This window comes from Falco biarmicus, chromosome 10 (genome assembly GCF_023638135.1).
Source record: "Falco biarmicus isolate bFalBia1 chromosome 10, bFalBia1.pri, whole genome shotgun sequence".
Taxonomy (NCBI): domain Eukaryota; kingdom Metazoa; phylum Chordata; class Aves; order Falconiformes; family Falconidae; genus Falco; species Falco biarmicus.
The window spans coordinates 15,029,822-15,043,298 of record NC_079297.1 but is presented as its reverse complement, the minus strand read 5'-3'; the positions used below and the strand labels follow the sequence as shown (position 1 = coordinate 15,043,298).

The 13,477-nt window shown below is 44.1% G+C and overlaps 1 protein-coding gene across 1 annotated transcript in view; it reads left to right on the top strand.

Moving 5' to 3' along the window:
• The window catches only part of PRPF6 (pre-mRNA processing factor 6), a 28,115-nt gene extending 14,905 nt beyond the window's left edge, over window positions 1–13,210 (top strand). Inside the window, exons 14-21 of the mRNA XM_056354335.1 lie at window positions 1,046–1,184; window positions 2,170–2,289; window positions 3,541–3,717; window positions 4,606–4,739; window positions 5,247–5,338; window positions 7,359–7,473; window positions 9,515–9,641; window positions 10,455–13,210. Coding sequence (XP_056210310.1) covers window positions 1,046–1,184; window positions 2,170–2,289; window positions 3,541–3,717; window positions 4,606–4,739; window positions 5,247–5,338; window positions 7,359–7,473; window positions 9,515–9,641; window positions 10,455–10,607 — 1,057 coding nt within the window. The 3' untranslated portion in view covers window positions 10,608–13,210. The remainder of the gene's footprint in view (window positions 1–1,045; window positions 1,185–2,169; window positions 2,290–3,540; window positions 3,718–4,605; window positions 4,740–5,246; window positions 5,339–7,358; window positions 7,474–9,514; window positions 9,642–10,454) is intronic.
• Window positions 13,211–13,477: the final 267 nt, after the last annotated feature.

The window sequence follows — 13,477 nt, the reverse complement described above, 5'->3', positions numbered from 1 at the left end:
GCACGTGCAGAGTTAGTTCAGCTGGTGGAAACTTGCTGGCATTGTTTGCAGGTCTGACCTTCTTCGTTATTGTTGTGGTCTGAACATCTTTTGTTTTTATGAAGTCATAAAAAGTTTTTTGGCAGCAGGGATTACTTGGTAAAAATAGCTGTGAGTAGGCAAGGTAGGGATAGTTGTCTTTGTGAAGACATTTCTAGAAAAAGTTGGGAATACAAATCACCGAGAAATACAGCACGTGTTTATTTTTCATAGATGAACTACTTCATCGCTGCAGCTGGCCGAGCATCTCTGGCATTTTCTGATTGAATATACTGTGAATGTGTATCACATTCTTAATTAAGATTAATGTTATACTGTCACAGCTCAGGCCTCTTTTTTTTTTTTTTTTTAAAGTTTATTCATAAAGCTTTACACGTCTGAAACTTTCTGTCCAAAGTTTAGTATAAAGCAAACAATGCAATAGACCGCTTAAACACGTGGAGTCGTACTTATTGGAGCCAACAAGACTGCAGTGTGGAAGTGAGTGCAGATGCTGAGTTCTGCCTCATTCAGCCCCTTCTGGTTTGTTTTTTTTTAACAAGTATGTCTCATTTTTGATGTTTTTCTCCTGTTTTTCCCAGTGGTGGCTGGCTTTTAATCCCCTTGTTCTGCCTGAAAAGCGTGTTTTCCAGAGAAGGAAAAAAATTTCAGTAAGATCAAGCCAGCTTCATCTAACAATTCTGAAAAACTTCCTGTCTCAGTTTCTACTAAGGTTTTTTAGGAAGAACAACTCTTTCCAAGACAGATGAGCTGTTTGTGCACAGGGTCTTTCTGCAGAGGCTATCAAAGAAAGGTGTCTGAACAATGAGCCGTTTGTGGAGTGCTGATTTCAGAACCCTTGTGAAAAAAGACCCCACCCTTTCCTTGTTATGAAACAACTTATCAAGGTTTACAACGTTGGACTTTGCAACGATATTTATAACATTGAGTGATAGTGGAAATGGTGTGTGAGAGCTCGTCTTTGGCATTATTTCGGGTGATTGTAACTTGCTCTTTCTTGTCTCAGGGAATCCTTGGAGGCTCTTTTGCAGAGAGCTGTTGCTCACTGTCCCAAAGCAGAAGTGCTCTGGCTTATGGGAGCCAAATCAAAGTGGTTGGCGGGAGATGTGCCAGCAGCCAGAAGCATTTTGGCCCTGGCTTTCCAGGTGGGTATGTTAGGCTTGTGTGACGGTGTTAAGTACAACTGGTAAAGAATACAGAGTAGGCTTTTTCTGTCAACACCTGATTCCTGCTGCCTTTCAAAATGATGAGGGCTTCCGCTGTTCTTTGGTTGTCTTCTGTGGCAAAATGTTCTCCTGTAAAATAGCAGCAGGCTGGAAGCAAGAGCGTATTCCCACTCTTTTAGTAGTACCACACCAGTTTCTGAGTTCATGGACCATTAATTTTGCTACCAGGGCTCCCACCAACTGCAGTCATGGATCAAAATCCACTTGTCTTGGGTCACCTATCTCCTGACTAAAAAAACCCTAATTAATTGGGTTACTGCATTACTTAGTTTTGGACCAAACCAGCTAATCCCCGGCTAAATGAGTGGACTTGGCTGCTGGATGCTGAAAGGATGGGCAGAGTGGTACAGTTCTAATGGCAACGAGGCTTGAAAGCCAAGTGATAGCAAAAGAAATGGCAGGTCCTGAGATGGAAGGTGAAAGATACTTACTTCCTAAATTCTTGGTGCTTGGTGCTTTTTGTTACCGTCCTGGAGATGTCTTGACATGGTTGCCACTGAAATGACTTTTACTGGAGGAGCTTTCACAGACCTCAGTTGGGAATTCAAGCTTTTTTTTTTTTTTTTTTTTGCTCAGGGATAATATAATGAGGGTCTCATTGTGGCAGACCCTATGATGTTTTTGGTATTTAAACTGGAAGTTCAGAAGATCAAGCATTAATGCTTTTCAACAATTGAGAAGCATCCAACTTCTAAACTGGCATATATCTTTGTGTTGCGCATCTGTTTTGGAGAATTTCTATAAACTTCAAAGGTCAAAGAAAATGGGGAGGAGCTTGAACTGAAAAAAAATCCTACTGTGGATTGACAAAGCTCTGATTTCAATTTTAATCTGGATCAAACGAAGGATTAAATCTGCTGTTGATTCACTGTATACATTTGTCTGTCATTTTATGTTCTTGCAGGCCAACCCCAACAGCGAGGAGATCTGGCTTGCTGCCGTGAAGCTCGAGTCAGAAAACAATGAATATGAAAGAGCAAGGAGGCTGCTGGCAAAAGCTCGAAGCAGTGCCCCCACTGCAAGGGTAAGGATGTGTGAAGGGTGGAGAGGCTGAGACCTCGCTTGGCCACGGGGGAGCTGAGACGGAAGGAGGAGTTCCTTCAGTTCTGCGGCCTTAGCGATTGACCGCATGGCTCCCTGCCATTGCCTTTTGCAGGCATGTGGCCGCTTTGCTGCAGCGCTTCTCCAGCAAATTGCGACACAAAATCACGGCATGATGGGAAAAAAAAGGCTAGGATCAAGTGAAGGGTTTCAGTTTTTATGACACAAATGGCAAAAGTCAGGAAATTCCCAGTTTACAGCTGTTTGTATAATGTTCATGTTGCATAAAAGCATGTCTTGGAAAAAAGAGAGAAAATACTTTCGCAGAAGACTCACTTAGGGTTGCTGTGCTAAAGAGAGCTCTGGTTGAGTTTGTTGTTTAAAGTTACACTCTTTGTGTTTATCTCTAGAGTTACATCTGGTATGATAAACTTTGCTGATTTTCAGCTGTTTGTACTGAACCATTTTTAACTTGTCCAAGCCAAAGAAAAACTGGTTTGGTCTCCATCCCCTGTCATGTCCATTCCCTGCCCTGCCTCCCCCTGCCAATTTGTGCTTCATCATAGATCTTTTAAACTGTCCTCTTCATCTTGCGTCAGTCAGGCAGCTTCTCTCCAGCTGGCAGCTGGGGCTCCAGCTCTGGTCTCAGACTTCGTGGCTCCCTGGCGAAGTCATGGAGGGGGAGAATTTGGGAACGGGGAGGATGGGGATCAGAGAGTAGTGAAACAACCTTCAGTCTATAATTTATATCTCGTAGCTGTCATTCCCATCTGTAGCCAAAAGAAAGGCATGTGGGGGCAGAAAAGTGTGTGTACTGGTTTGTAATTAGCAGGACAGCAGCTGCGACTGGAAGCCATAGGTAAGAACAGGTGGTCTTGGTAGCTTGGATCTAAGGAGGTCAGGTTGTACTGATGAAACAGGCTCAAATTTGTTAATTGGTTCTGCTCTTAAAGCTATGCTCTTTGTACAGATGATATAGAAATGTCAACTCTATGCTAATTGATAAAATATAGGTTGATCATGCTGTTCCAGCTTCTTTAATATTTGCATTTACCTTTCTCATTGTTACCTGTTTCCACTGTTACTTAACCCTGGTATTTATATATTATTTTTTTTACAATTTTATTTCAAACTGTAGCTAATCAATAACATTCTAATGTATGAAAGTGGGAACCCACCGTGTTGATGGGCTTTCAATGGCTGTTAGTGTTAAACAGCTCTGGTTTGTTCTTAGGTCTTCATGAAGTCTGTGAAGTTAGAGTGGGTGCTTGGGAACATTGCTGCAGCCCAGGAGCTTTGTGAGGAAGCCCTGAAGCACTATGAGGACTTCCCCAAACTGTGGATGATGAAAGGACAAATTGAAGAACAAAAAGAGCTGGTAGAGAAAGCACGGGAGGCTTATAATCAAGGGGTAAGTTGTATGTTATTGCAAGTTTGCTTTGTGCTTCTGGCATGGAGAGATGTCTCTCTTCGAATCAAAATGGGGAGGGCTGTGTCCTAAACTAACCGAAGAAATTATTTCTGTCCTCTGTCATTGGTTAAAACAATAAGTAAACGAAAAAAATTAGGACCTTGAAATAAGATTTTTTTTTTTTTTACCCAGTATCTATGTGCAAAATTCACTTTCTTGCTTGCTTGAGTTTGCTGTATGCTTGACTCCTCACTGGTAGGAAAAAAAAGGCATTTCACAATAATCCTCTCAGACCTGTAAAGACTAAAAGCAGAACTCTTGAGAGAAAAGCCTCTGAACGAGCTTTTAGATACACACTGTAAAAGGAGATGGTCTACAGAGCACTCGTGTCTCTTTTAAATGGTAATTGGTGTCCTTGGGTAGGAATGGTTCTGAAAGTCGTCAGCCATGAAGGTAATGTGGAAGCAGGTTTCTGCCAGTGTCCTATCCTAATGACTTCCCGGCCTTCAAAGGCAGTGTGTTCCCTGAGCACTCTGTTGCTGTAGTTTGGGTGTGTCTAAGAGCTTTCCATCTCCAGATGAAACACAGATTTTAGGTGTATTATTAAAGGAGATGTATTCTTTCTCTTGCTACTGGCATAGCTCAGTCATAGTTGATGTACTCAGCTGTTCTGGATAGAGGGGAAACTTGACTCTGGTACTGTTCTGTGCTGTAAGACTAACCAGAAATTTGAGCAATGTAATCAACTTTGTCTCTCTTTTTCTAAGCTCTCCAGGAGGATGCAGGGAGGGAAATTCTCTTCTGTAGGTGTTACGTAGATTTGGAAAAATAAAAATAAAAATCTTGTATCACCATAGTCCTTTTTTTTTTTTTTTTTTTCCCAAACAGTTGAAGAAGTGCCCCCATTCCATACCCCTGTGGCTTTTGCTCTCCAGGCTGGAGGAGAAAGTTGGACAGTTGACTAGAGCAAGAGCCATCTTGGAAAAGTCTCGCCTCAAGAATCCAAAGAATCCAGATCTCTGGTGAGTTGTGTGGAGATGAACTGAATTTGGGCTACAAAGCCCATGCATTCTTCAGGCCAGCTATTTTACATCATCTTCAGCCATTCGAACCTGGAACTTATGACCATGCCTATCCTAGAGTTTCTTCTAGACTAACAACTTCTTCTGAATACCAGAAATGCTTTGGTGATCCTGGCTAGTATGTAGCTACTCTAAGGAGCTGGGGACTTGTTTCTTTACTGACAGTTGTAGTGCACACAGTATGAAAACCCAAGGATTCTTCATCTCTGTTATAGTCCCTTCTCAGATTGTTTTTGATATAGAATAAAAGAGAATATATATAGAAAATTACAGAGTAAAGGTCATGTTTATTTTCAGATGGAGAAGATTGACATGTCAGTTACCTACAGGTATTCAGAATATGAGCAGATGTTTGCAATTTCTAGTGACCTTCATGTGACCTGCTGTTTGTTCCTGCCTAGTGAGTATGTTGTTATAAATATCATCACTGAGTTTCTTCCTTAACAGGTTGGAGTCTGTGCGACTGGAGTACAGAGCTGGGCTAAAGAATATTGCAAATACTTTGATGGCCAAGGCATTGCAAGAGTGCCCCAATTCAGGTGAGCTGGATCTCATTTCCATCTTAAACATGGTTGTTTTGCCTAGCTGATAAAGCGCTATCTTTTTCCAAGATGTCCTTTCTAGCCATGTCTTAAAATACTGAGTTTTGGGGAGGTGTCAGTCATTGTTCTGCAAACGTTGTTGAGGATCTTTGTGAATATTCCCAGTTGCTTTGTGCTGTCTCACACCAGAGAGGTCACAGGTTGGTGCTCGTTCCATTTTGCTGCAGTACCCGCTATATTATTGGGTCTGTGGTCCGCAGTTTATTCCCAGGTTTCCTGGGAAAGCATCTTGGATGCAGATGGCTTTTTGCTGAAACTGGTAGAAGTCTGCTAAGGTTTCAAATTGAAGAAAGACTCTTGAGTGTTTGTAGTTAGGAAGTTCAGTGGGAAAAGAGTGGGTATTTCCCTGTCTCACTGGAGTACAGCTGGCTATAGGAGACTTCTTGTTGGTTTGCCTACGCTGGTTGCACTGCTAACTGTGTGCTAAATAACCTGTGCTGGCAGCAAAATTCAGTTATGGTCATGTGATTAGGGGATCATGTACCATAAATATGTAGTCCTGGGTTTTGAGTATTTAAACTCATTTAAGAAAAGGCTGATAAATCTTATAATAGGCTGATAGGTCAGTTGGTTCTAACCAGCAGTGGAAACATTTCCCTCTTGGGATGGGAGGAGAAAGTGCATAATGCTTCCCTATTTTTTGACGGAATTGCAGGAAGACAATTATTTAAATGTGTTGACATCTTTGGAGAGGTGTCACATAACTACAAAACTTAGTGGTCTGCTGCAGGGCAAGCCTTTCTAGCTCGCCTTCAGGGTAGGTTTTGAAAGGTGTTCAGTTGGTGGCTGCTTTAAGTCCCTGTGAAGTAATTGGAAATAAGTGACTTTTATGACATGATAAACTCATTGCAAGCTGCTCACCATGTGAGTGGGTCAACAAAGCAATACCACCCAAGTCCTACTTTGTTTTGTGAATGACCTAATGCTTAATGAGTGTTTGCCACCACAGGCTTTTTTACAGAATCTTCCTGTTGCTATGGAAATGGGCAGCAGGATCTCAGTTTTTGTTTAAATAAAAACGCTTCCAACTCTATCTTAAAGCTCTACAAACCAGAATAAAAGCCTGCAGAAATTAGCTTATTGGACACCTATGGTCATGTAAACTAGAGACTTGAGTCCATTGATTGCTGAATTGATTCCTGCTTGCTTATGACTGATGTAGACAGGCAGCATGAAGAGTAAAACTGAAATGTAGTGGTGGTTGTGTCCTCAGCAGGCCTGAAAATGTGGTTTGACCCTATATATAAAGAGCAAGAAGAGGAGAGTTCTGCTCCAATCTGTCGCTGCAGTCATCAACGCTTGTGTATATTCCTGTGGGGCAGTTTATAGGAAGTGAGAGCACTTTGATAGAGTCCTGGCAGACACGAGTTTTCAGGCTTTACTTTGAAGTGATCAGCAGGTGTGGCTGGCTGACATGAGAAACAGAAGATTTCATGCTCCCCTGAGCATATTTCCTTCCTTGCTTTCAGCGGTGAAAGGAGCTGGGGATTAAACCTGGCTTTCCTGGACCTATGTTGTCCTTGATCGTATGTGTGGAGAGCCAGCATCAATAAGACTGGTGCTCTCTGGCACCCTCGAAACTGCTTCCAGATGGTGTACTCTGCATCTTCTGGGACTTCTGCCACTGCAGTTTTGCCATTCAGACAAATGGTTATCTTTCATTTTTGAAAGGCTGATTTGCCCTCCCTTGTTCAATTGCTTGCAGTGGGTTAGCGCACAGCAGTGTGGGGAGCACTGAAGCTGCAGGAGGGTTATGGTACAGAGGCGTTCAGAACTGAAGGTCCAGCATGTAGCTAAAAATTCAGAGCACTGAATGAGTTATCCATGCAGAAAGAATGATCTGGGATGAGGCTGGGATACCGGTGACCACCAGGGTGGGGGCAGTAGCACTGCTTGTGTTGGGGAGGGTTAATCTCAGAAAAAACGCTAAACAATCTTCCTGCTTGACTTGATGAAGGAATCCTGTGGTCAGAAGCAATTTTCCTTGAAGCGCGACCGCAACGAAAGACCAAGAGTGTGGACGCTCTCAAGAAGTGTGAACATGACCCACATGTCCTGTTGGCTGTGGCCAAGTGAGTTCCTGCGCTTGATGGAGTAATAATACCCATTTCTCTGTGTGGCTGCATCCATGGTGAAACACTGCGCTCAAGCACGACCATGTGATTCTGGCTGCAGCAGCTCTAATAAGCCCCAAAGCAAGTAACAGCTCTCAAGCTGTCTCCTAGTAACTGTGCAAATATCTCGCTTGATTCAAAGCAGGGGATGTCAACCTGCCCTCAGGCTGTTCTGGTGGGTCTGGGACTGCAGCACAGACAATACATTCACACAGAGTTCCTTTCCAGGGCTGGGTATTGGCACTCAAATGGCTGGCTTTCTGTCCCTTGAAAGGGTTTTTGGTGTGCTTTCAGGTGAACCAGGCTTATTTAAGATTTTTAGGATGTTTTAAGTATATGTAAAAATAAGGACAATTTTGGCTGATTATTTTTCAGTTTTTATGTGGCTGTGTATTCTTCATCTTTTCTCTCTGTCCTAGATTCTATCAGATTTTTTTTTAATCCTGAGCTAGATTCTGTGCTGTCATGTTCTTCTCCCCTCCTGAATTTCTATTATGTCAGTTTTCTTCAATTGTGGCCCTTCCTGGAATGCAGACTACCACTCATACTGTAGTTTGCTTCCCTGAAATGCAAAGATAATCTACTAGGAATTGTTGTCTTGTCTAGATCAAGTTGTGAGGCTTCCAGTGATGAAAAACTGCTGTTAGAATTGACTTATACCACATCCTTCCTGATCTGATGTGCGAACAGCTCTACAGCAGTCATGATTGGAACAAACTTACTTTTCTTCCTTTGTGAATACCAGAAGTGGTTAATGCAGGAGGCATTTTGCCTGAACAGTTGCCCAATTCTTTCACAACTCTTTTTTTTTTTATAAGCCAAAGAAAACTGTAGGATACACTCCAGTGACTGCAACACTGGGTTCTGCCAGATAATGACAGCTGACTTGTTCAGCATTAGCAGCAAGTGAGAAAAATGTTAACTTTTGCTTGATGGGAACTGCTTCCAGGCCCCTTCTGGTGCAGCCTCAGAGAATTTAGCAGCTAATCCCAACACAAACAGCTTCCACCTCCCATCATGACTTGCATGTAGGTACAGTAATACCATCGTGTCACACATCTGTGAAAAACTTTTGTTAAATATGTTGCTGAAAATGGCCACTACTTGCAGGTGTTAAGCCTCTGCTATCATTGTTCGCGCTCTTTTAAATCACAGTTTATTTAACACGGAACAATCAAGAGTATTATAGGGCTTAAAAACAATCACATAAGCTGTATAATTTTATGACTGGCTAAGCTCTTTATGAGGGATGGCTGTCTGATCTGATAAAGACCTTACTAGCTCAAATGAACTCTTTACTGCAAAGGAGTGAAACCAAGAGTCTATTGACTCAGCTGGTTAATTACTGGGGAGAGATTTCAGAATTCGTGAGTACCTTTATGAAATGGCAGCAGCCAGGCTGGGTGCCAGGATGAGATTTGAGTGTGGAAGCTTACGTGCTCACCTTTCCTCGTAAAGTGGAGCTGACAAGCTAGGTCTGCTCCCCTAAACTGTGCTTTGTGGATGTGAACGCGTGTCTGCACACAACTGTGGCTCTAGGAACCTGCATGCCATTTTCACCTTTTCAAAGTTACTTAGTTGTTAGAGGCTAAAATCAACTTGAAATAATAAATGGGAGGAGGAGGAGATGAGGGCATATGATCCTGTCTCTTCAGACACCAAATCTGCAACAGCAAAATTAAGCAATTGAGTTAGCAAAGATTGGGCTCAGAGAGTAATATTTCCGCCTCTCAGGGTTGTCCGTGTCTTCTTGGCACCAAGTTCACCTGCTTCACTAGGGGAGAGTGAAGAGGAGGTGGTGGATGGTCTTTTTGGTCCTCTTGGATCTCTTTCCTTCCAGGGGAAGGTCAGTCAGCAGGTGCCCACAAAAGCTGTGCTGTTTCCTCCTTGGGAGAGCAAAGAATTGAGATATCTGTAGAGCCTCTAAGTTGGGAGTGCTTGCAGGTTGGCACGTTCCTCTAAAAAGAGACTGTTGACTCACTTTTGCTTTTCTCAACAGGCTGTTCTGGAGTGAGCGTAAAATAACCAAGGCCAGAGAATGGTTCCACCGAACAGTGAAAATAGATTCAGACCTGGGGGATGCCTGGGCTTTCTTCTACAAATTTGAGCTCCAGCATGGCACAGAGGTGAGTGCGTCCCTGGGAGCAGGGAGCTGGGGAAGGCAGCAGGGATCTCTGGCTGGTGTTGGGTACCTGGCCCTGGGGATGGCTGCGGTGCTGGGCTGGGCACGCTGCTGCTGCTGCCTGTGTGGCTCAGATGAGGCTATGGCTGTCGTGCCTGGTCATGAGTGAGCACGAGCAGGCCTGTGTGGTGGCTCTTTCAAGGCTCTGTCGTTAGCCGATCTGTCTTTCAGGCTGCTTTGCTGTCCACAGTTATGCTAGTTTGTGCAAAAATCTGTGAAACCTTTCTTCTGTAAAATACAAGCTTTCTTGTAGGTGACTTTCTTGTAACTGCTGCGCTGGGTTTGTGTAACTAGTGCTGTTTCTTCACAAGTGTCAAGCACAGGTTGCACGTGAACACAGCCAGAGGAACAGTCTGTTCTAATCCCTTATGGCAGTTTTTTACTGCCTGATATTATTGAAATAATGGGAGTGTTTACCTTCTGATTGCAGAGAGACCTCTCACTTGACTGATCTCCTGCAGGTGGTAATGCAAAGGAAGCTTCTCTGCAGTTCCTCTGGTGTAGTCAAAACTTGCCTGACTGTAATTTGGCCAGTTTGTTCAGCAAGGCAGGAGAGCTGCTGCCTCTGAATTTTGACTCAGGCTTCTGTACTGCCTTTAAAAAACAAACAAAACCCCAACAAACCAAACCAAAACACCCACCAGAAGCTTTGGAAGAGTGTTTTGAATTGGCGAGGGAATTGTTAAAATTTTGGCTCTGTGCTGGAACAAACCAGGGTGTTAAGAGACTTGCAAACTGTCGTTTCTCTTCCTTATAGGAACAACAAGAAGAGGTGAGGAAGCGCTGTGAGAATGCCGAACCTCGCCACGGAGAGCTCTGGTGTGATGTCTCCAAGGACATAGAGAATTGGCAGAAAAAGATCGGAGAGATTCTTGTGCTTGTGGCAGCCAAGCTTAAAAATACCTTCTAGAGTGTGCTGGTTTCAGCTGCGTTAATCATCTCTGTAGGACTTGTCTGCTTACCTGCTTTTGGTGCGTTCGCCCTTATGGTGGTACAGATTTTGGAGGACAGGAGGTCGGTGGTGGTATGAAAGATCTTCCAAAAAGAAAAGCCACTTCCTTCTGTTCCCAGCGATAGTGCTCTTGGCTCACACAACGCGGTCATCGGCTTCTGCAACACCTCTGAACGTTGTTGCTGGTGTCATGTAGGAGAGACGAGCGGTCTTGTGGGGCTCCACTGGCGTTTTGATGCCTGAATCCCCCCTGTAAATACAAGCTTTAATTAGTGCTTGTATGAATTCTGGTATCTGGCAGTGCCTCTGGTTTCTTCCCTAGCATGTGTTCCCGTCCTGTCCCCGTTTGTGCAGTTTCTGTCATGTTTGGCCCGTCTGGTGCTGGTTCCTTGTCAGCAGATCTCGTTTGTTGCTGTTTGAGCTCACTGAACATCCTTGAAGGAGACGAGTGGAGTTCTGTCGGGGGAAGACAAGCAGCCCAGGGGAAGGACTGGGCTGTGCTGGCCCCTCTTGTTTTTTTTCCCTCCCCCCCCCCCCCCCCTTTTTTTTTTACCCCCTTCTTTTTTTTGAGTTTTTTGCCACAAGCCTGGTTTAGCTTGGTCTTCTGGCAGGCTGCAACACAACTCAGAAGTATTCCTCAAACCTGAGCAGATGGAGCATTTTGTGAAATTCAAGAGCATATTTTTAGAAACTTCTTCCTTGATTTTTTTAGATGTATATAGTATAACCTTATTCTTTTAGGTGTCTGATTTCACTAAAGGCAGTGGTATTTTGAAGTAAGGCAAAATCCTGCGGTCCCTGAAGGCCCTTTTGAAGGAACAACATTTATTTAGAGTCATCGAGAGACTGCACACTTTTATGGTGGCAACTGCTTTCAGTTGGGATGTTTGGGATGATGCTTTTCAAGCACAGGTGGAAAAAGCAAATTAGTGAGAGGAAAAGCTCTGTGTTTGGGACCCTTTGTAAACTGTCTTCAATTTTCTACACTTGTGATCTGTATTATTTTGACCTCCAAAAACTTGACTTTCTTGTGATTATTGAATGAAACTTAATGTCTTATGTGTTAGAATATAGCAAAAGTATCCAGGTCTGTGTGTGTGCGTTATATCATGTATTTAGTTGGAGGTCAAAACCTCTTATCACTTTTTTGGACATTAGTATGTATAAAATACAGCTTGGGGTTTTTTTTTCTGTTTCCTTATGTTCTCTTTTAATGTGGTCTTGCCCTTTGACTCTGGGAAGAGTGGGTCTGATAGCAGAAACCTTTGAACTTATCAGGCTCCCACCACTGTAGGGGCATATCTGCCAGTGGTGCTTACACCAGGCTGTGCTACAGCCTTTTGCCAAAAAGAATGAGAAGCCATGTCTCTTAACATCAAAGTAGCAACGGTTGGTCTTGAAGCAAAAGCCTGTTTTTCTCTCCGTTTATAACGGAAACTCTTGTGCTTTCTCTTGGAATAGTTGGTGAAAGCATGTGAAGCTGCATTTGCATTAAGGAGGGTGTAGATCACGGATGTCCCGTGGAATTGTAGTTTCCCAAAGGTGAGTGAGAGATGTTGGGAGTTGAGAGACTCAGGGATTTCATGCGGCACCCTTCCTGTATGTGGGCTGATGCAAGGGGGAAGGGAGTTCAGGGAGCAGAATGGACACATTGCTGTTGTGAAAAGGAGAGGGTAGATGTGGGAGGGGAACATGGCTGGACAGGGATTTCAAGACTGAGCCAGAAACTACGGGAGAAATGAAATGTCGAAAAATAGTTTTCAATGCATGCTGTTCTTCAGCTTCTCACGTGGCTTTTACTCTTCCTCCATAAGGTGATCTGTGTAAGTGCTCAGACATGGGAGCTGTGTCCCACTTCTCTGGGAAGGGAACAAGGCTTTTCAGTTGCTGTGGCCCTTCCTAGCACAGCAGTGTGCTTGGGAGAGCTGGGTGCCAGTGGCGCGTGAATTCCTCTGCCCTGCAGTGCTCTCCTTTGGTGGCTGCGGAGTTGAGGTGGGGAGGGACGGCTGGAACCGCAGTGGCATGGCTGTTCTCACTGGAGAAATTCCCAGCTTGTGCTTGGAGCATCTCCCTTGCGCCAGATACTGTGTGTGCACCCACCGACTGGGATCCGTGTGCTTCCCCTGCCCCTTGCTTGGGTGGCGGCACCACATCCCTTAGGGGTTTGTTGGGAAAGGCTACCCAAGAGCCCTGGGATTGAGAAAATGCATGGGAAGGACTTGCTGGAGTTGCTCCTCGTGGGTGGTGAGAGGAAGAGGTTGGTTCCAGCGCTGCACACCGGGATGTGCTGGGAGCTCTGCTGGGTGCTGCACTGCATCCTTGCAGCTCTGAGCTCCTTTTGCCACCAGCTTTTTTGTACCTGCAGCTTCCCCTTCCCCTGGCCAGGGTGGTGGTTATGTCCCTGGGGTTTGGGATTTTTTATTTTATTATTTTCTTTAGGTAAAAGGGCTCATCAATCTTGGAGCCTTTTAATGTTTGTAGATGTCTTCGTGTTTTTTAAATGGATTATGGCACCTACGAATTTTAACTATATATGGAGCTCAATAAACAAGTTATATGGGTCCTGTCTGCAGCGGTATGTTGTTGTGTACACCGCCGTTCCCACTTCACGTGGAAGAACATTCTTGCCCATTCTTGCCAAGCAGAAGCCTGATTATTCAACCATTTCTCTTACTAAACCACATGCCCTCCACTCCTCAGTGGAGCCTTGTTGCTGTCAGTTCATTTTTTCCCATTTTATCCTATACAAAAGCAAGTGAACTTGAGTCAGGGCAGTTTTCCGTGCCTGGGCTGGCGTGCTGATGCTGACGTGCCCGTTCAAAATTCGG